Source organism: Pecten maximus, chromosome 18 (assembly GCF_902652985.1).
Source record: "Pecten maximus chromosome 18, xPecMax1.1, whole genome shotgun sequence".
Classification (NCBI taxonomy): Eukaryota; Metazoa; Mollusca; class Bivalvia; order Pectinida; family Pectinidae; genus Pecten; species Pecten maximus.
Window position 1 is genome coordinate 9,787,329 of NC_047032.1, and position 27,697 is coordinate 9,815,025.

Genomic DNA, 27,697 nt, shown 5'->3' on the forward strand with positions numbered 1-27,697 from the left:
CGCTGAACATAAATAAATAAAACAATGCCGAAATTTAAATAAAGATATTTTGAGCATACCTTTTAAGAAAAAATCATTTGATATCTTATCGTAATTATGTAAACTTAATATTTTAAAACGTAATTAAGGAATGAAGTAATGAAGAGTGTTTAAGCATTGGTAAGTACCGTAAGGTTGTGTAATGGCCAAATAAAATCGACTTGAAACAAATCAAATGATATAAAAAGAATTAAACAAACTGATTGAAAACATATAAAGATATACAGCTTCATGGATGTGTTTCGGGGTTATACATTACGTTAGTCTATCATTTTAAGGAAGAAATATATTTTTAGTGAAAATGTTTAATGTATACAATTAATGATTAGCAAAATGGAAAATTAAACAAGAGGCCCAGGGGCCTTAACGGTCATCTGACTCTAAATTAAAACTCTTATATTATTGTAGTATGTATTCTCTGTACCAATGTATACAATTAATGATTAGCAAAATGGAAAATTAAAAAAGCCAGACAAACAAATGTCCCATGGATTATTTTTGGAGTCACAAAAATAAGCAAACACAATTTTCAAAAATGCAGTTATAAAGAAAAAAAAACGTGAGTATTTTATGCGCATATTTAAGCATCATCCCTAAAAGCTCTGAAATACACGTATATATATATTAGGCTACGTTATAAGCTTTACACTAGCCACAACATACGTAACAATGTCACGTGATCGATGCACGCGAGACAAGGGTGCCGTTGCTTCTCTTTGATTGACGATCTGTCACGTTCAATATTTATATTTTTACCGAAATTCATGATAGATTTTACTAGTACTGTGTGTATTAACCTGTAAATGTAATTAAATATCGAACAACGTACTAGGACAATCATTGACAAGGATGTATGCTAAATAATGAAACAAACCAATCAAGCACAACCGTAATTACGATAATCCTAATTAGATGTAACTCATCCGTTAACACTTTGAACGGTTTTATGTCCTGTCCACTGTAATAAACATCCCAGTTCCAATACCTCTATTCTAACCATTTATTCCTTTGTAATAAACACCCCAGTTCCAATACCTCTATTCTAACCATTTATTCCTTTGTAATAAACACCCTAGTTCCAATAAGTCCATTCCCACCATTTTTTCCTTTGTAATAAACACCCTAGTTCCAATAAGTCCATTCCTTCCCTTCCTCACTTTGTAATAAACACCCCAGTTCCAATAAGTACTTTTGCAATAAACACCCTAGTTCCAATAAGTACTTTTGTAATAAACACCCCAGTACCAATAACCTCATCCCTACTTTCATCCTCTGTAGTAAGCATCATAGTACCAAAAATCCATTCCTGTAAGACTTTTTAATCTCGGCCCATCGCTCACGGTCGATAAAACCCGTAATATAATATTTAACCATAACAATGATTTGGGTACGAGGTATACTTTTTCTGCTAAGTGAGTGTCATATGGCCCCCCACAACCCCTCTTCTTATCCTAAACTCCGCCTTCACTAATTTTAAACTACCATAAACCATTCTTAACCCAATTATTCTATCGCGAGTATGAGTGGGTGGTTAACACAGTTTACCAGTAAGCAACAAAACCAGGGACCACAGTCATATCTAAAGCACGTGTAAAGCACATGTATCTCTCTGACATCATACTTAACATACGGGCTATTAAAATGGCGGCTGTAACTCACGTGTAGCTAAAACTGATGTATTGGCTAGTGTTACTAAGGCGATTTGAGGACAGTGAAAGATTTAACCCAGAATAAAGACACAATAAAAATCGCTCTGATCTTAGCTTTAAATAAGTTTAGCTTTTGTAATGCAACCTAAGAGAAAGAATTCTAAGACAAACTAACGATTTATTATATTAACAAAAGCATATATAGAGGATATCTAACAGTGTCTTCAGTAATACCAAATATATTTCACGAGTGGGGCTAATATTTTGATATTTTTCACGAGTGCGCAGCACGAGTGAAAAATATCAAAATATTAGCCTCACGAGTGAAATATATTTGGTATTACTGAAGACACTGTTAGATATTCTGTTTATTACATTTTTTATCAACGAAAAACCTACCCCGTATGCTAACTAGGCCTACAGCGATAATTTGTAAACAAAAAAAGTAGTTCCCCCTGTCCAGTTGCTGACATATATGTCGGGCTTTCTGATTGGTCAATTATTTTGGTATTTTCTAATCATTAATTTGATTGGTCAAATCAGCAAAAGTGATATTTTTCACTAGTGAAAAATATCACTTTTATAAAATGAATAATTTTTGATATTTCACTGGTAAAAATGTAATAAATATATTTATTCTCCTTTCTGTTATCATCGATATGATAAATGACACAATACAAAATATAACCCATACAGTGTTACTTATCCGGACGATCAATGTTTAAATAAAACCAACGGCAACATAAACTCTTTATAAAATAAACATATCTTACATGTACGATTATTTCGTAACTGTACGGTATTTTATGATATCATTGTTTTACAATAAATATATTTGAAAATGCATGATCGTCTAAGTTTAAACTACTTTTACTTGAAATCATTATGTATTTACGTGTATAAAAACAAAAAAGATGAAACAATTTGAAGGGAGACTAGTTACAATTGTATTTAACATTACGGTTTGAAGAAAGATTTTGTTGGAATTGTTTAAACTATTTTATTATTCTACAACGGTTTGATATTCGAAAATATATTTGAAAAAGCACGTGCTGTATGTGTGTGTGCATGCATGATCACAGTGGGTTTTTTTCTCTTCTATATGTTAAGATTTCTATCAAATATAGAAACAGAGAACTGTTTTGAAATGAATATTAGGAGGGCAACTGAGTTTAAGGATAGGAAATGGAGTAAATAATTTTGTTTCATCGTGTGAGCGATGTTATGGCAATTATCATAGACAAACACACGCTGTATGCGTTTGTTGTCCAAAATGGTCATGCACGAGCAATATTGCTCTTTAAATGTAAACAGGTTAGTGGTGTGTGACTGGTTTTAAGTTTGTTGGATGGATGGCGGGTTTACATGTGTGTGCAACCACAAACAACCACCACTGGCAGGATAACAGGCGGCAGGGTACAGCGAGTTAAACAATGCAAGGATAACAGCGGCATAGCGTTACGATTTTTATACAGTTCTGCACGTGCTTTGCACGGTTTCCTGCACGTATGTAACAACAGCCAAAAACTGTTTAATTATATTGGACAGGACAACACATACCATGACGTCATAGAATACTAATTAAAACATTAACATTGTTGTATATTCCTTTGAAATTAACGAGATAAACACAAATAAATCAACAAATAGATCAATAAAAATGAAAACAAAACTTAAGCAGGGACTAATAGGGAAAAGGAGTAAGAAGATATATATTATGACACACTCATTCAGACACTATATAATATGACACACTCATTCAGACACTATATAATATGACACACTCATTCAGACACTATATAATATGACACTCATTCAGACACTATATAATATGACACACTCATTCAGATACTATATAATATGACACTCATTCCGACACTATATGATATGACACACTCATTTAGACACTATATAATATGACACTCATTCAGACACTATATAATATGACACACTCATTCAGATACTATATAATATGACACTCATTCCGACACTATATGATATGACACACTCATTTAGACACTATATAATATGACACTCATTCCGACACTATATAATATGACACACTCATTCAGACACTATATAATATGACACACTCATTCAGACACTATATAATATGACACTCATTCAGACACTATATAATATGACACACTCATTCAGATACTATATATAATATGACACTCATTCCGACACTATATAATATGACACATTCATTCCGACACTATATAATATGACACTCATTCAGACATTATATAATATGACACACTCATTCAGACACTATATAATATGACACACTGATTCAGACACTATATAATATGACACATTCATTCCGACACTATATAATATGACACTCATTCAGACACTATATAATATGACACACTCATTCAGACACTATATAATGACACACTCATTCCGACACTCTATAATATGACACTCATTCAGACACTATATAATATGACACTCATTCAGACATTATATAATATGACACTCATTCAGACACTATATAATATGACACTCATTCAGACATTATATAATATGACACACTCATTCAGACACTATATAATATGACACACTGATTCAGACACTATATAATATGACACATTCATTCCGACACTATATAATATGACACTCATTCAGACACTATATAATATGACACACTCATTCAGACACTATATAATATGACACTCATTCAGACACTATATAATATGACACTCATTCAGACACTATATAATATGACACTCATTCAGACACTATATAATATGACACACTCATTCAGACACTATATAATATGACACTCATTCAGACACTATATAATATGACACTCATTCAGACACTATATAATATGACACTCATTCAGACATTATATAATATGACACACTCATTCAGACACTATATAATATGACACACTGATTCAGACACTATATAATATGACACATTCATTCCGACACTATATAATATGACACTCATTCAGACACTATATAATATGACACACTCATTCAGACACTATATAATATGACACTCATTCAGACACTATATAATATGACACTCATTCAGACATTATATAATATGACACTCATTCAGACACTATATGATATCACAAACTCATTCAGACACTTTATAATATGACACACTCATTCAGACACTATATAATATGACACACTCATTCAGACACTATATAATATGACACTCATTTAGACACTATATAATATGACACACTCATTCAGACACTATATAATATGACACACTCATTCAGACACTATATAATATGCCACACTCATTCAGACACTATATAATATGACACATTCATTCAGACACTATATAATATGACACACTCATTCAGACACTATATAATGACACACTCATTCAGACACTTTATAATATGACACTCATTCAGACATTATATAATATGACACATTCATTCCGACACTCTATAATATGACACACTCATTCAGACACTATATAATATGACACACTCATTCAGACACTATATAATATGACACTCATTCAGACACTATATAATATGACACTCATTCAGACATTATATAATTTGACACTCATTCAGACACTATATGATATCACAAACTCATTCAGACACTTTATAATATGACACACTCATTCAGACACTATATAATATGACACACTCATTCAGATACTATATAATATGACACTCATTTAGACACTATATAATATGACACACTCATTCAGACACTATATAATATGACACACTCATTCAGACACTATATAATGACACACTCATTCAGACACTTTATAATATGACACTCATTCAGACATTATATAATATGACACATTCATTCCGACACTCTATAATATGACACACTCATTCAGACACTATATAATATGACACTCATTCAGACACTATATAATGACACACTCATTCAGACACTATATAATATGACACATTCATTCAGACACTATATAATATGACAAACTCATTCAGACACTATATAATATGACACTCATTCAGACACTATATAATGACACACTCATTCAGACACTATATAATATGACACTCATTCAGACACTATATAATGACACACTCATTCAGACACTATATAATATGACACACTCATTCCGACACTATATAATATGACACATTCATTCAGACACTATATAATATGACACATTCATTCCGACACTCTATAATATGACACACTCATTCAGACACTATATAATATGACACACTCATTCAGACACTATATAATATGACACTCATTCAGACACTATATAATATGACACACTCATTCAGACACTATATAATATGACACACTCATTCAGACACTATATAATATGACACACTCATTCAGACACTTTATAATATGACACACTCATTCAGACACTATATGAGATACTCATCCAGACAATACATAATATGATACATTCATTCAGGCAATGTTCATACATATATAAAACACTCATTCAGATGCTGTTCACAAGACACTTAATTTAAGACACTAATTTAGTCCTGTTATGTAATATTTAAACCATCACTGGGCCAACGAAAAGATCACTTTGGGTTAATGATTGAAAAATGACGTCATCGCATGGATTAAGTGACGTCATTAGAGATTACCGAGTCAATCCTGGACGAATGAAATCATCGCAGAGATCACTCTAATTTAATTCTGTAAACATGACGTCACTGCAGGGATGCAGAAATGCCTATGAAAACTCAGGGATGTGTATCCGAATAACGAACAGTGGAAAGCGACAAACACAGGCAGTACCCGAACGGCATGAGGTGCAACGAACGGTTAGGTGGGGATGATGACCAATGACAGTAGGGTTTATTCTACTCACAAAGAAAACGACAGCTGCATATAAAATGAGAATGGAAAACTGATGGTAGAACATGCAACCAAGACAGTCTCGTCAACACAGAAGTGTTTACATCATCGAAACTAGTCAACACAAATTGATGACGTCAGTAACTAATCAAAGGTTAGTCATGTTTCCCGATAGATGCATCATTCCGTGGCAATTACTGTGCCTAACCGTTAAAACGGAAAGAAACGAAACGAAAAACAAGCCTACATATATATTTGCATTGATCCACCTCCATCGCTGCCAATCATTAATGCGCTATTTACACAAGACTGTTTTCAAAAATAATCTCAATATCAATAGTGAACCGACCTTGACATTGAACTAACGAGAGTGACTATCGGGATATTAAGATACGAGGACAATAGGCATTGTTATTCCCTAGTGGTGGCTGTTGTCACGAATCTGTAAGTCAGGTCGTGTTCAAATCAAATTACCCACAAGGCAGTCGGTCCCCTTGGACACTCGGAACATCCTCTACGTGTTTGATACCGTTTTTGTGTCGGGAATTAGACTAGCGGGCAAATATGGCGGAACCGTAGAGGAAATGTTCTCAACACTAGTCGCAGTTTGAAGTTTTCAAAACTCTCAGTACGTTGTGTTTGAATGTTGGATACAAAAACGGCGAATTTGCCTACAATGTATACACATTATTTTCTGATTTTGTGTTATGTTTTTTTTTTTTTTTTTTTGTGGTGGTGGTGGTGGTGGGGGGGGGGGGGGGGGGGGGGGTCTTTCTGTGTGACGGATTTTATCACCGAATGTGCTGTGTTAGACCTGTCTCGGCCCGATCTATAAACAAATGCTTGTCCTATATTGTGTTCTTCATTCACTTCTTCTAATTATGCAGGTATCATGGGATAGCATCAATTACTTAACCATCAATACGTTCCTTAAAAATAAATGAAAAAGGGGGAAAATGAAGAAATAATAATTTAAAAAAAAACAAACAAACAAACAAACAAAAACAAACAAACAAAAAATAATTTAAAAAAAACAATCACAGATTGTTAAATGTTATTATTATTATGTGTTGTATTTTTATACAAAAAAAATCTTAACCTTAAATCTTAATAATAGTTTATAAGATTTAAACATGAGTTATTACATGACTGAAACAGTACCGTTCAGTACCATGATATCGTGTCATTACAGTGTCACATACTAAGGTGAATTTTGACTATTAAAAGTTGTTTCTAGTACCTTTTAACCAAAATACCTCTTACAACAAGTGCATTTCATTACAAAACTATTTTGTAAATTTCTTATTATTTTCGTAAATTTTCCTATCAGATTATTTTAATATAATTTCTTACAAGATAATTTTAGTATACTGTATAATAGACTATTTTAATGAACTTTATAAGAAGATTATAATAAGACAATTATATAAAATTTATTATAAATTATATAAGTTTTAAAGCAAAATTGTTTTATCTTTCTTCATTAAACATACATCCGAGGACAAACTTAAACTTATTAAGATTTGGTTAGTTCAATTTATATTTATAATTTTAGCACATTTTATGAGAAGACCCAAGCACATCAAGTTATGTAATCATAATGAAATTCAGTAAACATTATTTAAACACTTATTTAATACATTTTATCAATCCTGACCGTACAAACCTAGACGTAACACATATAAATCAAAATTTTCACTGATAACGAAACATATGAAATCATGTCTGTGTAGAAAGTCTGCCACACCGATTCTAGGTAACATTAAACAGACCTTCTGAATACTTTATGCCATGATTAAAAACTTCAAACAATCCAATGCGATAACAATATATATCCCTTAAGTATAAATAAAGCATGCTTCAATCATTTATAATGTGCTTTATGAATGGAATCTAAAGCGCCAAAATATGTTTAAAAATGTCGGTTGGAATAGAGATATCGCGATATATGTTAATAATAACTATATATATTACATATCAGTATACAAATACGCAATGCATACCTAATCACCATATATACATTATAAGCATATTCTTTGGTGGAAGTAAATTTACAAATTGTATACCCATTGATAATTCAAAATTGCCACTAAGATATGCCGAAGAATTTTAACAAAGAAGGCAAAATTGTCTCTGACAAAAAAGGGATTTATATTGAAAACAAATTTGTTTCTGACAAAGAATGAATTTAAACTGAAAACAAACTTGTCCCTGGCAAGGAAGACATTTATATTGAAGACAAACTTGACTCTGACAAAGAAGGGAAAGACAAACTTGACTCTGACAAAGAAGGGAAAGACAAACTTGACTCTGGCAAAGAAGGCATTAATATTGAAGACAAACTTGTCTTATCTTAGCCGCGAATGAAATATTCTTACTAGCCAGGGAATACGAGCTTGATAAGATTGTCAACATCAAGCTTATAAAAGAGTCGACTTTATTTCACAGATCGCCAAAACTTTCCTATTTCGATAGGATTTTTCGTTTTTATTTCAGATTGTTAGAAGTAAATCTTAGCTTCATAAAGATCTATAAAATAACGAAACGCAGTATCCCACTTCCTAGATTGTCGGGGCAAAAACAATGAGTCTTAGCTCTGCCTCGTGAATATTATTGAAAGGAACATTTAACGTTTTGTTGGATATACTCTGGGTAAGAAATAAATATGTATGAGGAAGTTTACAAAATGAATATTTTTTTGCAAAGACTTTAGTAAGGATGTGTTACCATTGCTTAGTAAGAAAGAAATCAGTCCTTTTCAAGAAGAATAATCCACATACGACATCGTCATATTTAACATGAGGAGGGGGTCTTAGTTTCAGTCCACAAAGATTGTCAGAATCAACTTCGCCAAGACAACGCATAGAGTTTGAATTACCAGAATGAACGAATTAATTAGAAGACCCTGGATTTTACTAACGAATAATGTCAGAACCATAGCAAGAAAATCTCGATTCACAGATTGTCAGAAATAATCATAATATGCCGAAGAAGGCTTTAATAAATTTGAGAACACCGAAGTTTGATCCATCTACATATTATGGGCATCAAAACAAGCCCAAAAATCCTATTGTGACAGACAAGTCTCGTGATATCCACGAGAATTACAGGTCGTTAGGGAAACATTTCTCAAACTTTTAATGTCTAAAACGTAAAAGTAATATTATCTCTATACCTACCAGAAATCAAAACAAATACGGTAACCGTTATCACCTGTATTCGGTCAATTAGTTTGAACGTTAAATGGTAACTCTTAGCATATAAATAAGTGCCTTCAAATATCTACGTAGTATTGAGGAACACATTTTAAACGTAATCTTTGGGGAAAACCTATAGATTTGCTACTTTATTGAATCATTTTTAAAAGAAATTGCAATCACAAAGGCTGGAGTAGTCTTAATAGCAGTACTGTGCTTTTACGTGTTGGGCAATGAGTGGCGTCGGCAGACATTAGAAGCCCAGGGAAAGCTAACTTGTATTGGGATAAACACATATTTAACTAAATATTGAAGCTTAAATTAACTTGAAAGTAAATTGGTAAAATGGTAGTACCTTTGCTGAAGATGAAGAGTAAGGTTCGTCGAAGAGTGCCCAAATTTTCGGCTGGATCCGTTGCCAACAGTTCAGTTCTCCTGCTCGGTATTCCTCTTCCCAACCGAATTTCTTCATAATGTCTTCCTCTGTAGGCTTATCTGTATCGAGATCCAGTCTGTCCAAGATCCCTAACACATCCTGTGTGTCTCTATGTGACGTATACGTCATCCAGCAACAGGGCTCGACCTGGTTCGAATCAAGCCCCCAAAACTCCAACTCCTCCTCGAATAAAGGACCACACACGTCCGTGGGGTAGTGAAGCTTCCCAGAACGATAATAGTTCAGAATCTGAGCAAATACTCCCGGGTGTCTATCAAAGAAGTACTCGTTCAACACAGGGTCGTAATTAGCCAATGCTTCGGTCAGCCTGGACAAACGAGTGGCCGGAATTTTCTTAAGTGTGGCTTTGTAAGTCTCGTGCCGTATACCGCCGACATTGAGAATGACACGGTTATCGGCATCAAGGGTGTTCATCGTCATTTGTGTGTTTTATATGTCAACCCTCCCGATAGATTTTCCTCAACCTCTTAACACGGAACTCACTATATACAGCACTTATCCTTTTGTATCAATGAAAGGAACAATCAGGTTTACAATTGCGTTTAAATCATATTCATATCACAGCGTAATGCACGAAACTGGAACGTCCAAGCGTTTAAGTGTTTGGAAACCGGAAGTGATGTTCGCACTGTGGAAGCCGTAATATCATAGTGACACAGTCGTATGTTAATCACAGAGATGAACGCGTGTTGAGTGTTAGTAAAGGATTGGTCATGGAATACATGATTCTGCTTTCTTTCGCTTTCCCATTTTGGTTTTGTAGCTCCATATGCCCTCTTCAATTATATCATCGTCTGAAAAAAAAAGAGAAAAATGATAATGAAAATAAAAATTAAGTTGTTTACATACACTGTAAAAACGGCACAATGAAAAACAACATACATAATAGATTACTACAGTTTGAAGACATGCACTAATTTCTTTAAATCCATACTGTAAATAAACATCAGGATTAACGATCACCAGGATATTTTGGCCCTCCTGAAGACACATACGTTACAAGCGTATCGAGAGACAACGCTGATGTGCAGTGTGGTCCCGTCAGAACGGGCACTGTGACAAATCCTATATAGCCAACTGTACAAACGTCCCAACGACACAGACTTATTATCTATATAAATTCATATTGCAATTAAGCGTTCGGTGTGCCTCTGCATGATGTGACATTTCCCACATACCGCTAGTGCACATAGGCAGTAAGTAATATACATATATCAATAGCGATGTGCGTGTTACTTCGTCTGTCGACAGAAATAAATATATATACAAATATCTATAAATGTGTATGTATGTATTACTATGCCAATTTAGCATGAGTTTCATTTATCTTTCATTTCATTATGTATTGAGTAATCAATGCAATTACTTAATTCTCCTTGTTCCACGCTCTCGCACATGCCGCATCATACCAATACGAGTTCCGCTCCGACACGCACATCAAGGGGCCCACGACGGGGTTTTTTCTAAACCACCGATATAACAGTCACAATTCAATGGATATAATACAAAACTTATTACAGCAATGAATTGGTGTAATATCGTATTCAATCCTTCAGACAATTTACGATCTCGGCCAACAAAAACAGAGAACAGAAAAAAAGATTGCTGAATCGTACGCCAATACATAGAATCAAAACCTAAAGGTGTATGACCTTGTTTAATTCTCATATCTTAATATAATTACAAATTCAATTAACAAACTTGTGAATTAATAATAATGATGCGATACCCCCTTTCGAACCTCTGAAATATATCTGCACATATACGCCAATAGATTACGTAATTGTGTGAAATTTTGATATACAGATTTCCCGATAACAGACAGACAATCAAAGCGAAAATCATCGACAGTGTTCAACGTGCGCCATATATTAACAGTCCGACCTTTATATATAGTTTCAATGTAAGCAGTGACGTTCCCACGCCGGTAGACACAGGGAAACGTGGCAGATTCCGCGTACATTTTGTTACAGGGTCGGGGGGAAATGCCACCAAAACCACTGTCAGCTATCGATGCACTTATTCATCGCCGAAGTTTGGTATTCGTTGATGTACCGATTTTAAAATTTGAATGTTGATAGACACCGGGTTTCGAGAGCTACGAGTTGACGAACACTGGCAGTTTTCCAGTCAATCCTTTCCCTGATATTAATATTTGTTTCCGCTGAAGAATGTGTAAATCGGCGTGACTAATGATTTCTTGTCACCACCTTGCCTCTAATTTTGACAGCGTGACATAACATGGCGGATGTCGTCGATGAAGTAAAAAAAGACGCTAAACCTTCTTGAACGCATGGTCTTTAAACCGTGTACATTCATATCCATAACTTCCAAAAAATATCATGACCGTATATCTTGAAGCCGAGAGTAAGGGCACTGAGTCTTGAGTCTACAAGTCATCAAAAAAACCTAATGAGATTACCCACGTTTTGCGGTAAATTGCTACTAATAGTGAAGTGGAAAGTTAACCACTCAAATGAAATAATGTATTCTCCCTGAAAACGTTTCCTTCGTGGCACAAGGGTCCTAAGAGACAATCGACCAATATGATTTTACTACCAAAATCATTTGGTGCCGTGAGAAAGGCGATACGAATCAATGAACAAAAACAGATGCGAGAATTACGTCTTTTCCCTTCACAACGAATTGATTGATATTTGTTCTCAAATTAATGTGCTGCTTTATAGCAAAACAAGGTTTATACTGTTCAACACGCGGTCTTAAATTCAAATCTAATATCATTTCATTATTAACGGAAAATTCGAGGGAAAACGAAACGCTTTTGTTTCCATGATTAGAAGAGATATAAGCAAGGTCGTGATAATGCTTGGAACTAACCCTATTTTAATGCTACCATGTAAGCTTAATTCAATCAGCCATTCCATGTGGAAGGAGCTGGCAAAACCATCTGATATAAGTACAGTTTCGTACAAATCACCAACATCCTCAAGTGTATTTTACTCTTTCTAACAAGATCTGTGGGTCTCCTAGATCTGATCGTACCGTGGAAATCTCACAGTTTTCACCCGTCATTCTAATTCACTTCAACAGCTATCATCGACTCTCTGATGACGTCATGAAGAGGCCACCGGAGAATACACACTTCAACAAACAAGCAGACGACAGTGGAAATAATCACGGTAGCCAGAATGTTTGTTTTGCACGCGGTACGTGCCGTTCTCCGTGCGCGTCTTAGAGGGGAAGGTCCTTAAGCCACAGTTACGATTAAAAAAAATTCAAATTAGAACAAAAGCTCTTTAGTTTGTAAGTCTGGGTGAAAACATCACACGGACAAACTGTTACTGCAATGACTAAGATATTTGACGTAAGAATAGTTTGTTTCAATCTTGCAGACGGCGGAGTTTTTACGACCACATGTTGTAATGTTTAAATTTCAAATAAGCACGTGTACATTTAGTGTTGAATGTCACTTTTGTCTGTCAGGTCATATGTTTCTGTACAATGATGTATGTTAGCGTTTCGCATGCTCTTCAGAAGTTTTTTTTAAACACAAGTCAGGTTAGGAATTTTTACAGACGGAATACATGCCTCCCTTTCCACATCGATTCTTCATAATGTAGGACCCTGCACAATTCAATTCTAAATCCTGAACATACACAAATCTCAATTTACAAAAGTACATGCTGAACTTTTTGAATTACCCAAATCCGATAAAGTAATTTATGATTCAATTACTGTTTTTCTACATCTCACCATCCAGGTTTTAACATTTCTTTTGGCCTAATTAACGAATTTGGTCGCCTCGTGTAGTATCGCTGACCAGTCCTTTAATTAGAAAACAGTTACATGGTACAATTTAATTCATTTCGGCTCTATTATAACGAACACTCAATTTGTGATGAATATATTAAGTATATTGTGTGTACCATCCCTTGAAAACTAAACCGTTCTAATATATTGTGTGTTTTGTACAATCCCTTGAATACTAAACCGTTCTGATATATTGTTTGTTTTGTACAATCCCTTGAATACTAAACCGTTCTAATATATGGTGTGTTTTGTACAATCCCTTGAATACTAAACCGTTCTAATATATTGTGTGTTTTGTACAATCCCTTGAATACTAAACCGTTCTGATATATTGTTTGTTTTGTACAATCCCTTGAATACTAAACCGTTCTAGTATATTGTTTGTTTTGTACAATCCCTTGAATACTAAACCGTTCTAGTATATTGTTTGTTTTGTACAATCCCTTGAATACTAAACCGTTCTGATATATTGTTTGTTTTGTACAATCCCTTGAATACTAAACCGTTCTAGTATATTGTTTGTTTTGTACAATCCCTTGAATACTAAACCGTTCTGATATATTGTTTGTTTTGTACAATCCCTTGAATACTAAACCGTTCTAATATATTGTTTGTTTTGTACAATCCCTTGAATACTAAACCGTTCTATATATGGTGTTTTGTACAATCCCTTGAATACTAAACCGTTCTAATATATTGTTTGTTTTGTACAATCCCTTGAATACTAAACCGTTCTAATATATTGTGTGTTTTGTACAATCCCTTGAATACTAAACCGTTCTGATATATTGTGTGTTTTGTACAATCCCTTGAATACTAAACCGTTCTAATATATTGTGTGTTTTGTACAATCCCTTGAATACTAAACCGTTCTAATATATTGTGTGTTTTGTACAATCCCTTGAATACTAAACCGTTCTAATATATTGTGTGTTTTGTACAATCCCTTGAATACTAAACCGTTCTAATATATTGTTTGTTTTGTACAATCCCTTGAATACTAAACCGTTCTAATATATGGTGTGTTTTGTACAATCCCTTGAATACTAAACCGTTCTAATATATTGTGTGTTTTGTACAATCCCTTGAATACTAAACCGTTCTGATATATTGTTTGTTTTGTACAATCCCTTGAATACTAAACCGTTCTAGTATATTGTTTGTTTTGTACAATCCCTTGAATACTAAACCGTTCTAGTATATTGTTTGTACCAATCCCTTGAATACTAAACCGGTGTTTTGTACAATCCCTTGAATACTAAACCGTTCTGATATATTGTTTGTTTTGTACAATCCCTTGAATACTAAACCGTTCTGATATATTGTTTGTTTTGTACAATCCCTTGAATACTAAACCGTTCTGATATATTGTTTGTTTTGTACAATCCCTTGAATACTAAACCGTTCTAGTATATTGTTTGTTTTGTACAATCCCTTGAATACTAAACCGTTCTAATATATTGTGTGTTTTGTACAATCCCTTGAATACTAAACCGTTCTAATATATTGTGTGTTTTGTACAATCCCTTGAATACTAAACCGTTCTAATATATTGTGTGTTTGTACAATCCCTTGAATACTAAACCGTTCTAATATATTGTTTGTTTTGTACAATCCCTTGAATACTAAACCGTTCTAATATATTGTTTGTTTTGTACAATCCCTTGAATACTAAACCGTTCTGATATATTGTTTGTTTTGTACAATCCCTTGAATACTAAACCGTTCTAATATATTGTGTGTTTTGTACAATCCCTTGAATACTAAACCGTTCTAATATATTGTTTGTTTTGTACAATCCCTTGAATACTAAACCGTTCTAATATATTGTTTGTTTTGTACAATCCCCTGAATACTAAACCGTTCTAATATATTGTGTGTTTTGTACAATCCCTTGAATACTAAACCGTTCTAATATATTGCGTGTTTTGTACAATCCCCTTGAATACTAAACCGTTCTAATATATTGTGTGTTTTGTACAATCCCTTGAATACTTAACCTCTCTACACCGTCTGAGACTATTTACGTTCTCTTCTAGACCAATAACCTATACCGGTAATAAAGAAAACATAAACAAGTTTAAAACCATTTCTTGGTGCTTGTTTCCTTGTATTTCAAGGTGAAAAGGCAGTTAACGTCTGAAAACGCAATTGAGTACCTATGGTACGACACACGACCAATTGCCGAACTGGTGTCGGCGTTTTTATCACATGTGGCACGATATACGATAACGTTATGACGTGTTTCGATTTGTGCTATTACGTGATTTTTTCGCGTTAAAGCGTGTTTCGGACAAAATCGTCTATGTACGTACGTACCGGTTTGTAATCAGGTACATTCTAACAAAACATCGTCCGACCAATTATATCCGGAATTCGACCGGTCATTTCGATCATTTTCTCCAAACCGAACCCTCTGTAAATCGAACAAATATCCATGTCTCATGCATGTTCGGTTTATAGAGGTTCCGCGGTAACTATTAGTTCTACTCGATAACCGTTCTGCCGAAAAGGATAGAATTTAAAATCTTAATAGAAAATGATAATCAACTTCAACTGCACTGCGTTGCCTCGGGGTCGTGAACCCATACCAAACATGGTTCCTCACAGAATATATTTCGTACTTGTCATAGTTTTTATACCCGTCTTACAACACACCTCAAAACAGCTATGAAATCATTTGTTTTTACCAGAAACATATATAACACAATTATACATGTTTCTATTTTTACCTATGCTAATTAGTTATGGATCTGTCTACTTTCAATTGTATCGCATCCAACTATATATACATTTGTAGGTACATCTAGACACGCGCACAGCTTGTATACTCAGTTGTGTCCGAGTATACACGTGTATCTAATGTACAGCACGTGTACTCGGTTACCTTGGGTATGATTACACGCGAGTACCAGTGTTTAGAAAGATACACGTGTATATATATTGTAAAACACGTGTACTCAGTTATCTGAGTACGATTACACGCGAGTACCAGTATATAGACAGATACACGTGTATATATCATACAACACGTGTACTCAGTCATCTGAGTACAATTACACGCGAGTACCAGTATATACAGCACGTGTACTCAGTTATCTGAGTACGATTACACGCGAGTACCAGTATATAGACAGATACACGTGTATATATCATACAACACGTGTACTCAGTCATCTGAGTACGATTACACGCGAGTACCAGTATATAGACAGATACACGTGTATTTATCATACAACACGTGTACTCAGTTATCTTAGTACGATTACACGCGAGTACCAGTATATACAGCACGTGTACTCAGTTATCTGAGTACGATTACACGCGAGTACCAGTATATAGACAGATACACGTGTATATATCATACAACACGTGTACTCAGTTATCTGAGTACGATTACACGCGAGTACCAGTATATAGACAGATACACGTGTATATATCATACAACACGTGTACTCAGTTATCTGAGTACGATTACACGTGACCAACTGTATATAGACAGCTATCAACGACAGTAAGCATGTTCTAGGGGGATGTTTCTGCATAATACATATAGTTTTATCACGTGGAAATTGAATTAAGCTACTCGTATGGCCTGTGTATGTAGCAACACTCAAACGCCTTATACCGGCACTGGTAATACATGATGGCGGCTTAACAGACAATGGGTCAATGTCAACAAGAACATTCCTTAACTTAAGATTGTCTATAGCAAAGCATGATTGGATGTGGCGGGGGAATTTTAGTTATTTGAAGGAAATTATCTGAAGAAAATGAGGTCATACGTCACGAACACTGGTCGAGTTACTGAATATGTACGATTTTGACAAAACCACAATTTGAATAACATCGTAATTTGTCACAGATATAGTTCCATACTGATTATGTTTAGAGAATTTCATGTTAAAACAGGAAGTCCACTTATTTGTGCATGTCTCTCACGATTAATGACCGGAATACAACAATCGTCATAAAAATCGATATATAGCCCAAACAGGCATTTAATAACACAAAAATTCTGATAAACGAAAAAAATGGCAAAGTGATGCTGAGGGTACATTGTACTGTTTGCATGCTACATAATAGAACGTGCATGTACCATACAGCAATGTTTAAACTTGCACACAGATGTAAAGCGCATGTTCGCTTCTGCTTTGAATTTTACAAAGTCAATCTGAAATCACCCACCTTCCTGTATAATGCAACGGTACTTGATCTAGGTCCCGAACACCTCCAAACAGGGTGGAAACATACGGTCCTTAACGTCTGTATCCGGTACACCGCCACAAAGAGGAGATAATAAACGGTCCCTAACGTCTGTATCCGGTACACCGCCACACGGGGGAGATAATAAACGGTCCCTAACGTCTGTATCCGGTACACCGCCAAACAGGCGTGATAATAAACGGTCCCTAACGTCTGTATCCGGTACACCGCCACACGGGGGAGATAATAAACGGTCCCTAACGTCTGTATCCGGTACACCGCCACACGGGGGAGATAATAAACGGTCCCTAACGTCTGTATCCGGTACACCGCCACACAGAGGAGACACCAAACAGTTTCTGTAACAACTGAATCCACTGCACATCCAAAAACAGGAACCTACGACGTCTGCCAAAGAACTGGTCATCGGATAACCACATATCTTCAGATGACCAGTGTGATGTCCAGATAGTTTGGACGATTGCCGCCTTCGTCTAATGTAGGGCACATGTTCAGTGATAAGCGAACCATTACGCCCTAATAAACGAACCTTTGTCCTCGTAAAGATATCTGGGTGACGTCCACATTCCCGTTACATCGTACCCCGGAACACATGTACTATACACGGTTTTCTACAGATTGCACGTGCCCATAATTCATAATCACATGGCATCACTACAAACGTTAAAGACGATAAATGCATGTGCATGATATATATGCTCGTGAAACACGTGTAAAACCGCGGCTAATCAACTATAACGAACCTTGGAAACCAAATTGACATGAAGGTATTCTACATAGGTTTGTCCTGTACAACACAAGCTGGGCAGCAACATGGAGCAAAATATTATGATACAGATGGAAATTGCGTTAGCTCCATAATAAATAAGCGTGTGTTGGTAGTCAATCGTGTCTCTATATCAACGATAGTTATTTCGATATTAACTAGAAAATTCTTCCGTAGCATTTGATTTTATATGACGTCAAGCCATCACTGCCAAGACCCGATAGGATGGAAACCTATGCCGGCGGAATGCCGTAATGTAGCGTTGTGTACATACTCTGTCGGGAAAAAAAGAATGCTCGTTCTTCATTGGAACGGCCTCGTCGACACAGAGAAGTAGTACACTACATGTTTGTTTTTGTTTAACGTCCTATTAACAGCCAGGGTCACTTAAGGACGTGTCAGGTTTTGGAGGTGGAGGAAAGCCGGAGTACCCGGAGAAAAAACACCGGCCTACGGTCAGTACCAGGCAACTGCTCACGTTTCGAACCCGCAACCCAGAGGTGGAGGGCTGGTGATAAAGTGTCGCGACACTTTTTTTTTATCAGAACAAATACATTTAATTTCGAAACGAAAATATAAAAATATGCCTTTCGCGCTAGTGGGACACCTTAACCACTCGGCTACCTTGTATACTCCGTGTTGACAATATTCTATTCCCGGGGCAACTGCCACAATTTACAACGCATCACGAATTGTTTTCACATGCCCATCCTTTCTTTAGGCTACTGAAAAAGACAGTGACGATTTAATTTAAATATGCAACGAGTCCTTCCAACATCTCTGTATCGAGTGAGTGGTTTCTGGCTTAGATGTACATTGGAGTGTTATCGCCATCTCCAGTGGAGATTGGCGTTAATATGTACAGGGTAGCAAAAACCCTTTAATAAGTTTCAACGAAATATCATCTCCATGAAAGAAGATGGAATTTTGTTTTCTGTTTTTCTCCAAAAGAACAACAGGGTAACTTATCACCGGTGACCGTGAACTGTAGGTTTGTTAGGCGTTCCTGAGCTGGGGAGATTAATCATTAAAGATAGCCAGAACGAGATAAATTATGTCAACATTTTCAATGGCTGCTATCGTAGGGCTCCAACCCCGCTCCTGAACATTATATTATCCAACCCTGATACTGTACATTATAATCTCCAACCCTGATACTGTACATTACAATCTACGACCCTGATCATGTACATTACAATCTACGACCCTGATCATGTACATTACAATCTCCAACCCTGATACTGTACATTACAATCTCCAACCCTGATACTGTACATTACAATCTCCAACCCTGATACTGTACATTATAATCTCCAACCCTGATACTGTACATTACAATCTCCAACCCTGATACTGTACATTACAATCTCCAACCCTGATACTGTACATTACAATCTCTAACCCTGATACTGTACATTACAATCTCCAACCCTGATCATGTACATTACAATCTCCAACCCTGATACTGTACATTACAATCTCTAACCCTGATACTGTACATTACAATCTCCAACCCTGATCATGTACATTACAATCTCCAACCCTGATACTGTACATTACAATCTCCAACCCTGATACTGTACATTACAATCTCTAACCCTGATACCGTACATTACAATCTCCAACCCTGATCATGTACATTACAATCTCCAACCCTGATACTGTACATTACAATCTCCAACCCTGATACTGTACATTACAATCTCTAACCCTGATACTGTGCATTACAATCTCCAACCCTGATACTGTACATTACAATCTCTAACCCTGATCATGTACATTATAATCTCCAACCCTGATCATGTACATTACGATCTCCAACCCTGATCATGTATATTACAATCTCCAACCCTGATACTGTACATTACAATCTCCAACCCTGATACTGTACATTACAATCTCCAACCCTGATACTGTACATTACAATCTCCAACCCTGATCATGTACATTACAATCTTCAACCCTGATACTGTACATTACAATCTTCAACCCTGATACTGTACATTACAATCTCCAACCCTGATACTGTACATTACAATCTCCAACCCTGATCATGTACATTACAATCTCCAACCCTGATCATGTATATTACAATCTCCAACCCTGATACTGTACATTACAATCTCCAACCCTGATACTGTACATTACAATCTCCAACCCTGATACTGTACATTACAATCTCCAACCCTGATACTGTACATTACAATCTCCAACCCTGATCATGTACATTACAATCTCCAACCCTGATCATGTACATTACAATCTCCAACCCTGATCATGTACATTACAATCTCCAACCCTGATCATGTACATTACAATCTCCAACCCTGATACTGTACATTACAATCTCCAACCCTGATACTGTACATTACAATCTCCAACCCTGATCATGTACATTATAATCTCCAACCCTGATACTGTACATTACAATCTCCAACCCTGATACTGTACATTACAATCTCCAACCCTGATACTGTACATTACAATCTCCAACCCTGATACTGTACATTACAATCTCCAACCCTGATCATGTACATTACAATCTCCAACCCTGATACTGTATATTACAATCTCCAACCCTGATACTGTACATTACAATCTCCAACCCTGATCATGTACATTATAATCTCCAACCCTGATACTGTACATTACAATCTCCAACCCTGATACTGTACATTACAATCTCCAACCCTGATCATGTACATTATAATCTCCAACCCTGATACTGTACATTACAATCTCCAACCCTGATCATGTACATTACAATCTCCAACCCTGATACTGTACATTACAATCTCCAACCCTGATACTGTACATTACAATCTCTAACCCTGATACTGTGCATTACAATCTCCAACCCTGATACTGTACATTACAATCTCTAACCCTGATCATGTACATTATAATCTCCAACCCTGATCATGTACATTACAATCTCCAACCCTGATCATGTATATTACAATCTCCAACCCTGATACTGTACATTACAATCTCCAACCCTGATACTGTACATTACAATCTCCAACCCTGATACTGTACATTACAATCTCCAACCCTGATCATGTACATTACAATCTTCAACCCTGATACTGTACATTACAATCTTCAACCCTGATACTGTACATTACAATCTTCAACCCTGATACTGTACATTACAATCTCCAACCCTGATCATGTACATTACAATCTCCAACCCTGATCGTGTATATTACAATCTCCAACCCTGATACTGTACATTACAATCTCCAACCCTGATACTGTACATTACAATCTCCAACCCTGATACTGTACATTACAATCTTCAACCCTGATACTGTACATTACAATCTCCAACCCTGATCATGTACATTACAATCTCCAACCCTGATCATGTATATTACAATCTCCAACCCTGATCATGTACATTACAATCTCCAACCCTGATCATGTATATTACAATCTCCAACCCTGATACTGTACATTACAATCTCCAACCCTGATACTGTACATTACAATCTCCAACCCTGATCATGTACATTATAATCTCCAACCCTGATACTGTACATTACAATCTCCAACCCTGATACTGTACATTACAATCTCCAACCCTGATACTGTACATTACAATCTCCAACCCTGATCATGTACATTACAATCTCCAACCCTGATACTGTATATTACAATCTCCAACCCTGATACTGTACATTACAATCTCCAACCCTGATACTGTACATTATAATCTCCAACCCTGATACTGTACATTACAATCTCCAACCCTGATACTGTACATTACAATCTCCAACCCTGATCATGTACATTATAATCTCCAACCCTGATACTGTACATTACAATCTCCAACCCTGATACTGTACATTACAATCTTCAACCCTGATACTGTACATTACAATCTCCAACCCTGATCATGTACATTATAATCTCCAACCCTGATACTGTACATTACAATCTCCAACCCTGATACTGTACATTACAATCTCCAACCCTGATCATGTACATTATAATCTCCAACCCTGATACTGTACATTACAATCTCCAACCCTGATACTGTACATTACAATCTACGACCCTGATACTGTACATTACAATCTCCAACCCTGATACTGTACATTACAATCTCCAACCCTGATACTGTACATTACAATCTCCAACCCTGATACTGTACATTACAATCTCCAACCCTGATCATGTACATTACAATCTCCAACCCTGATACTGTACATTACAATCTCCAACCCTGATACTGTACATTACAATCTCCGATCCTGATACTGTACATTACAATCTCCAACCCTGATACTGTACATTACAATCTCCAACCCTGATCATGTACATTACAATCTACGACCCTGATACTGTACATTACAATCTCCAACCCTGATACTGTACATTACAATCTCCAACCCTGATACTGTACATTACAATCTCCAACCCTGATACTGTACATTACAATCTCCAACCCTGATCATGTACATTACAATCTCCAACCCTGATCATGTACAGCACAATCTCCAACCCTGATACTGTACATTACAATCTCCAACCCTGATACTGTACATTACAATCTCCAACCCTGATACTGTACATTACAATCTCCAACCCCGATACTGTACATTACAATCTTCAACCCTGATACTGTACATTACAATCTCCAACCCTGATACTGTACATTACAATCTCCAACCCTGATACTGTACATTACAATCTCCAACCCTGATACTGTACATTACAATCTCCAACCCTGATACTGTACATTACAATCTCTTTCTGAACAGCTTCCTCCTTGCTACTGTCTCTCCCTGACAACGGCTAACTTTTGCGCAGCGTTCGCCCATGTTAGAAAGACTTTGGTTTCTGTCCCCTGGCCAAGACATACCAGAGTCTTTGAAAATGGTAGTTGCAACTCCTGCTTAGCGCTCAGATAAATATTGCTGTGGTGAGCGATTTTCAAAGAATGTAAGCTATGACACATGTACAGAAGTGGTTGTACAGACCTCATCTTGACATATATATATAAAATATACTTACTTCAATTGGGAGTCAATTAAGGATATTCCCCATTATATGATGACTAGTTTCAGCTTGAGATGTCATATGTGCGTTTACGTACATATTGTATTACGCTATAATAGTCCCCGACGTAGCCCTCTCCCGAGACAGCTTGTGGCTCTCACCCAAATAGTCACCCGTCTACCAGTAGACAAAGTCATTTTTTTACATTGCATTGCCAAACAAAAGAGATCGTATCCAAGAAATTAGCGGAATAATTTTGAGTGTGTTGTTCCAATCCACCGCGGCTACTAAATAGACATACATGCCATCATACAACTGTATATTTGATTCTGACACATAAACCTTTGGCTTCTTCCAGAAACTGGCTCAAAACTTAACATTAACACAACTGGTTCTCGAAATGGCATTGACACTAGTTTTATTATTGACACAGAAAAACTGGTCCCAGAAATGGCCTCAAAAACTGACACAGACAAAACGTGTGTCTAGAAATGACCTTGACAACTGACACAGACAAAACTGGTTCAAGAAATGACCTTGACAACTGACACAGACAAAACTGGCTCTCGAAATGACCTTGACAACTGACACAGACAAAACGTGTGTCTAGAAATGACCTTGACAAGTGACACAGACAAAACTGGCTCTAGAAATGACCTTGACAACTGACACAGACAAAACTGGTTCTAGAAATGACCTTGACAACTGACACAGACAAAACTGGTTTTAAGACTGATATCGACACCACTGGTTCTAGAAATGACCTTGACAACTGACACAGACAAAACTGGGTCTAGAAATGACCTTGAAAACTGGCATCAACAAAACTGGTATCGACACACATGGTTCAAAAGGTAACTATGACAAATGACATTGGCAAACAACTGGTTCTAAGATTAATATTCCCACGTCCGGTTTAGGAAATTACCTTGACAACTGGTAACAAGATGGTCATTGACACAACTTTTCAAGTTTGACATCGAAACCAGGCCCTAAGCTTTGGAAAACATTACCGGATCGTACAAAAGTCGTAAACTATTTTAGCACTGTTCAATTAAGTTGAGAGCTAGATACAGTAGAACAAAAATGTATGACTCGTTCGTAATGCTAAAAAGGGCCTGACGTCTTGTTACCTCACGGGGGACGGAGCAAACTCAAAAATTGCCAAAACATGGCGAAATGTCGAAAATGGTAAGACAAAAATAAGTTCTACGATAGGCTATCCAATAATCTGTGTTACGAAAACGTAGACGTACTTTTGTGTTATGCGAAGGGACATGCTAGCACAAATACAGTATACAACAAGGGGAATTTCGTTTCGTTTGACTTCGTTTCGTTTCGTTTTGCTTTCATTTTGCACTTTACAGGTACCCGTAAACAACAAACCGAATTTTCCGAGGAAACACAGAAACCAGCTGTGTTATGTTCTCAGTGCGATACACACAAAATCAAATCGGTAAAGAATATTGTACCCTTAATTAAGTCAGCAAGTCCTAAAAAAAACCTTGTACTGCGAATTATAAATACTCACGATTATTCGCCGGAAAATTCTTTGTGAATGTATTCATTTCTGAAGACAATAATTGTATACATCTGTGGTTTAAAGTAAGATTATAATTTCGATCCATGGTTTAATGAAGGACAGATTGATTTCACAGATCCCTTAGCTCACGGATTAAAAGGTCAGTTGGTCGAATGGCTCAGTGGGGAAGCTTTTATCTTTCACCTGGCCGATCGGGGTTAGATTCCCAAATCGGACTTGACAGGTATGACGATGCCAAGCTACGTTGGTTGGTTTTCTCCGGAATACCCCAGTCAACAAATCAAATAAGACCCCCCTCGAGCGCCTCAAAGACCAAAAGATTGGTCTATATATTATCCGACCATCCTAAAATACTTCCCGAGTTACATTCATATTTTTGGAACGCTTCTTTATAGATTCTATAGAAACCAAACCAGGTATAGGTGACAAACTGTTTTACTATGTTTATAATTTGTTATGTGAAAACTCCTGACACTTAGGACTATCTGAATTCACTGCTGTAGTACAACACTAAGAGCTCAGACTTACAAATTGCCGACCTGACGAGGCAAAGCAAGGATAGTCCCCCGGACCCAATGGATCGATCGAAAGAACTGGAGTATCAATTATTCACAGCATTGGAGGGTAATTTCGGCGAAGGTTGACAGGAAATACTCAATGTACTCCAGAAGGATGTTCTCGACGCCAAAAGCGTGACGATTGCACAAACGTCCACACTGTGTACTACAGAAGGATGTTCCCGATACTGAGGACCCCCCGTACTACAGAAGGATGTTCCCGATACTGAGGACCCCCCGTACTACAGAAGGATGTTCTCGATACTGAGGACCCCCACACTCTGTACTACAGAAGGATGTTCCCGATACTGAGGACCCCCCGTACTACAGAAGGATGTTCCCGATACTGAGGACCCCCACACTCTGTACTACAGAAGGATGTTCCCGATACTGAGGACCCCCACACTCTGTACTACAGAAGGATGTTCCCGATACTGAGGACCCCCCCGTACTACAGAAGGATGTTCCCGATACTGAGGACCCCCACACTGTGTACTACAGAAGGATGTTCCCGATACTGAGGACCCCCCGTACTACAGAAGGATGTTCCTGATACTGAGGACCCCCACACTCTGTACTACAGAAGGGTGTTCCCGATACTGAGGACCCCCCGTACTACAGAAGGATGTTCCCGATACTGAGGACCCCCACACTGTGTACTACAGAAGGATGTTCCCGATACTGAGGACCCCCCGTACTACAGAAGGATGTTCCTGATACTGAGGACCCCCACACTCTGTACTACAGAAGGGTGTTCCCGATACTGAGGACCCCCCGTACTACAGAAGGATGTTCCCGATACTGAGGACCTCCACACTCTGTATTACAGAAGGATGTTCCTGATACTGAGGACCCCCCACTCTGTACTACAGAAGGATGTTCCCGATACTGAGGACCCCCACACTCTGTACTACAGAAGGATGTTCCCGATACTGAGGACCCACCGTACTACAGAAGAATGTTCCCGATACTGAGGACCCCCACACTCTGTACTACAGAAGGATGTTCCCGATACTGAGGACCCCCCGTACTACAGAAGGATGTTCCCGATACTGAGGACCCCCACACTGTGTACTACAGAAGGATGTTCCCGATACTGAGGACCCCCACACTCTGTAGTACAGAAGGATGTTCCCGATACTGAGGACCCCCCGTACTACAGAAGGGTGTTCCCGATACTGAGGACCCCCACACTGTGTACTACAGAAGGGTGTTCCAGATACTGAGGAGCCCCACACTCTGTACTACAGAAGGATGTCTCGATACTGAGGACCCCCACACTGTATACTACAGAAGGGTGTTCCAGATACTGAGGACCCCCACACTCTGTACTACAGAAGGATGTTCCCGATACTGAGGACCCCCACACCGTGTACTACAGAAGGATGTTCCCGATACTGAGGACCCACACACCGTGTACTACAGAAGGATGTTCCCGTTACTGAGGACCCCCACACTCTGTACTACAGAAGGATGTTCCCGATACTGAGGACCCCCACACTCTGTACTACAGAAGGATGTTCCCGACACTGAGGACCCCCACACACTGTACTACAGAAGGATATTCCCGACACTGAGGACCCCCACACTCTGTACTACAGAAGGATGTTCCTGATACTGAGGACCCCCACACTCTGTACTACGGAAGGATGTTCCCGATACTGAGGACCCCCACACTGTGT

General features: G+C 37.1%; 1 protein-coding gene across 4 annotated transcripts in view; it reads right to left on the reverse strand.

Moving 5' to 3' along the window:
• Positions 1–27,697, reverse strand: part of LOC117316117 (potassium voltage-gated channel protein Shaw-like) — a 160,890-nt gene that overhangs the window by 62,137 nt on the left and 71,056 nt on the right. For 2 of the 4 annotated variants that reach the window (XM_033870615.1, XM_033870613.1), the window contains exons 3-4: positions 10,043–10,938; positions 8,263–8,265 (exon numbers count right to left, since the gene is read on the reverse strand). In XM_033870615.1, coding sequence (XP_033726506.1) covers positions 8,263–8,265; positions 10,043–10,564 — 525 coding nt within the window. In that variant the 5' untranslated portion in view covers positions 10,565–10,938. The remainder of the gene's footprint in view (positions 1–8,262; positions 8,266–10,042; positions 10,939–27,697) is intronic. The other 2 variants (XM_033870614.1, XM_033870616.1) reach the window with 1 other exon arrangement.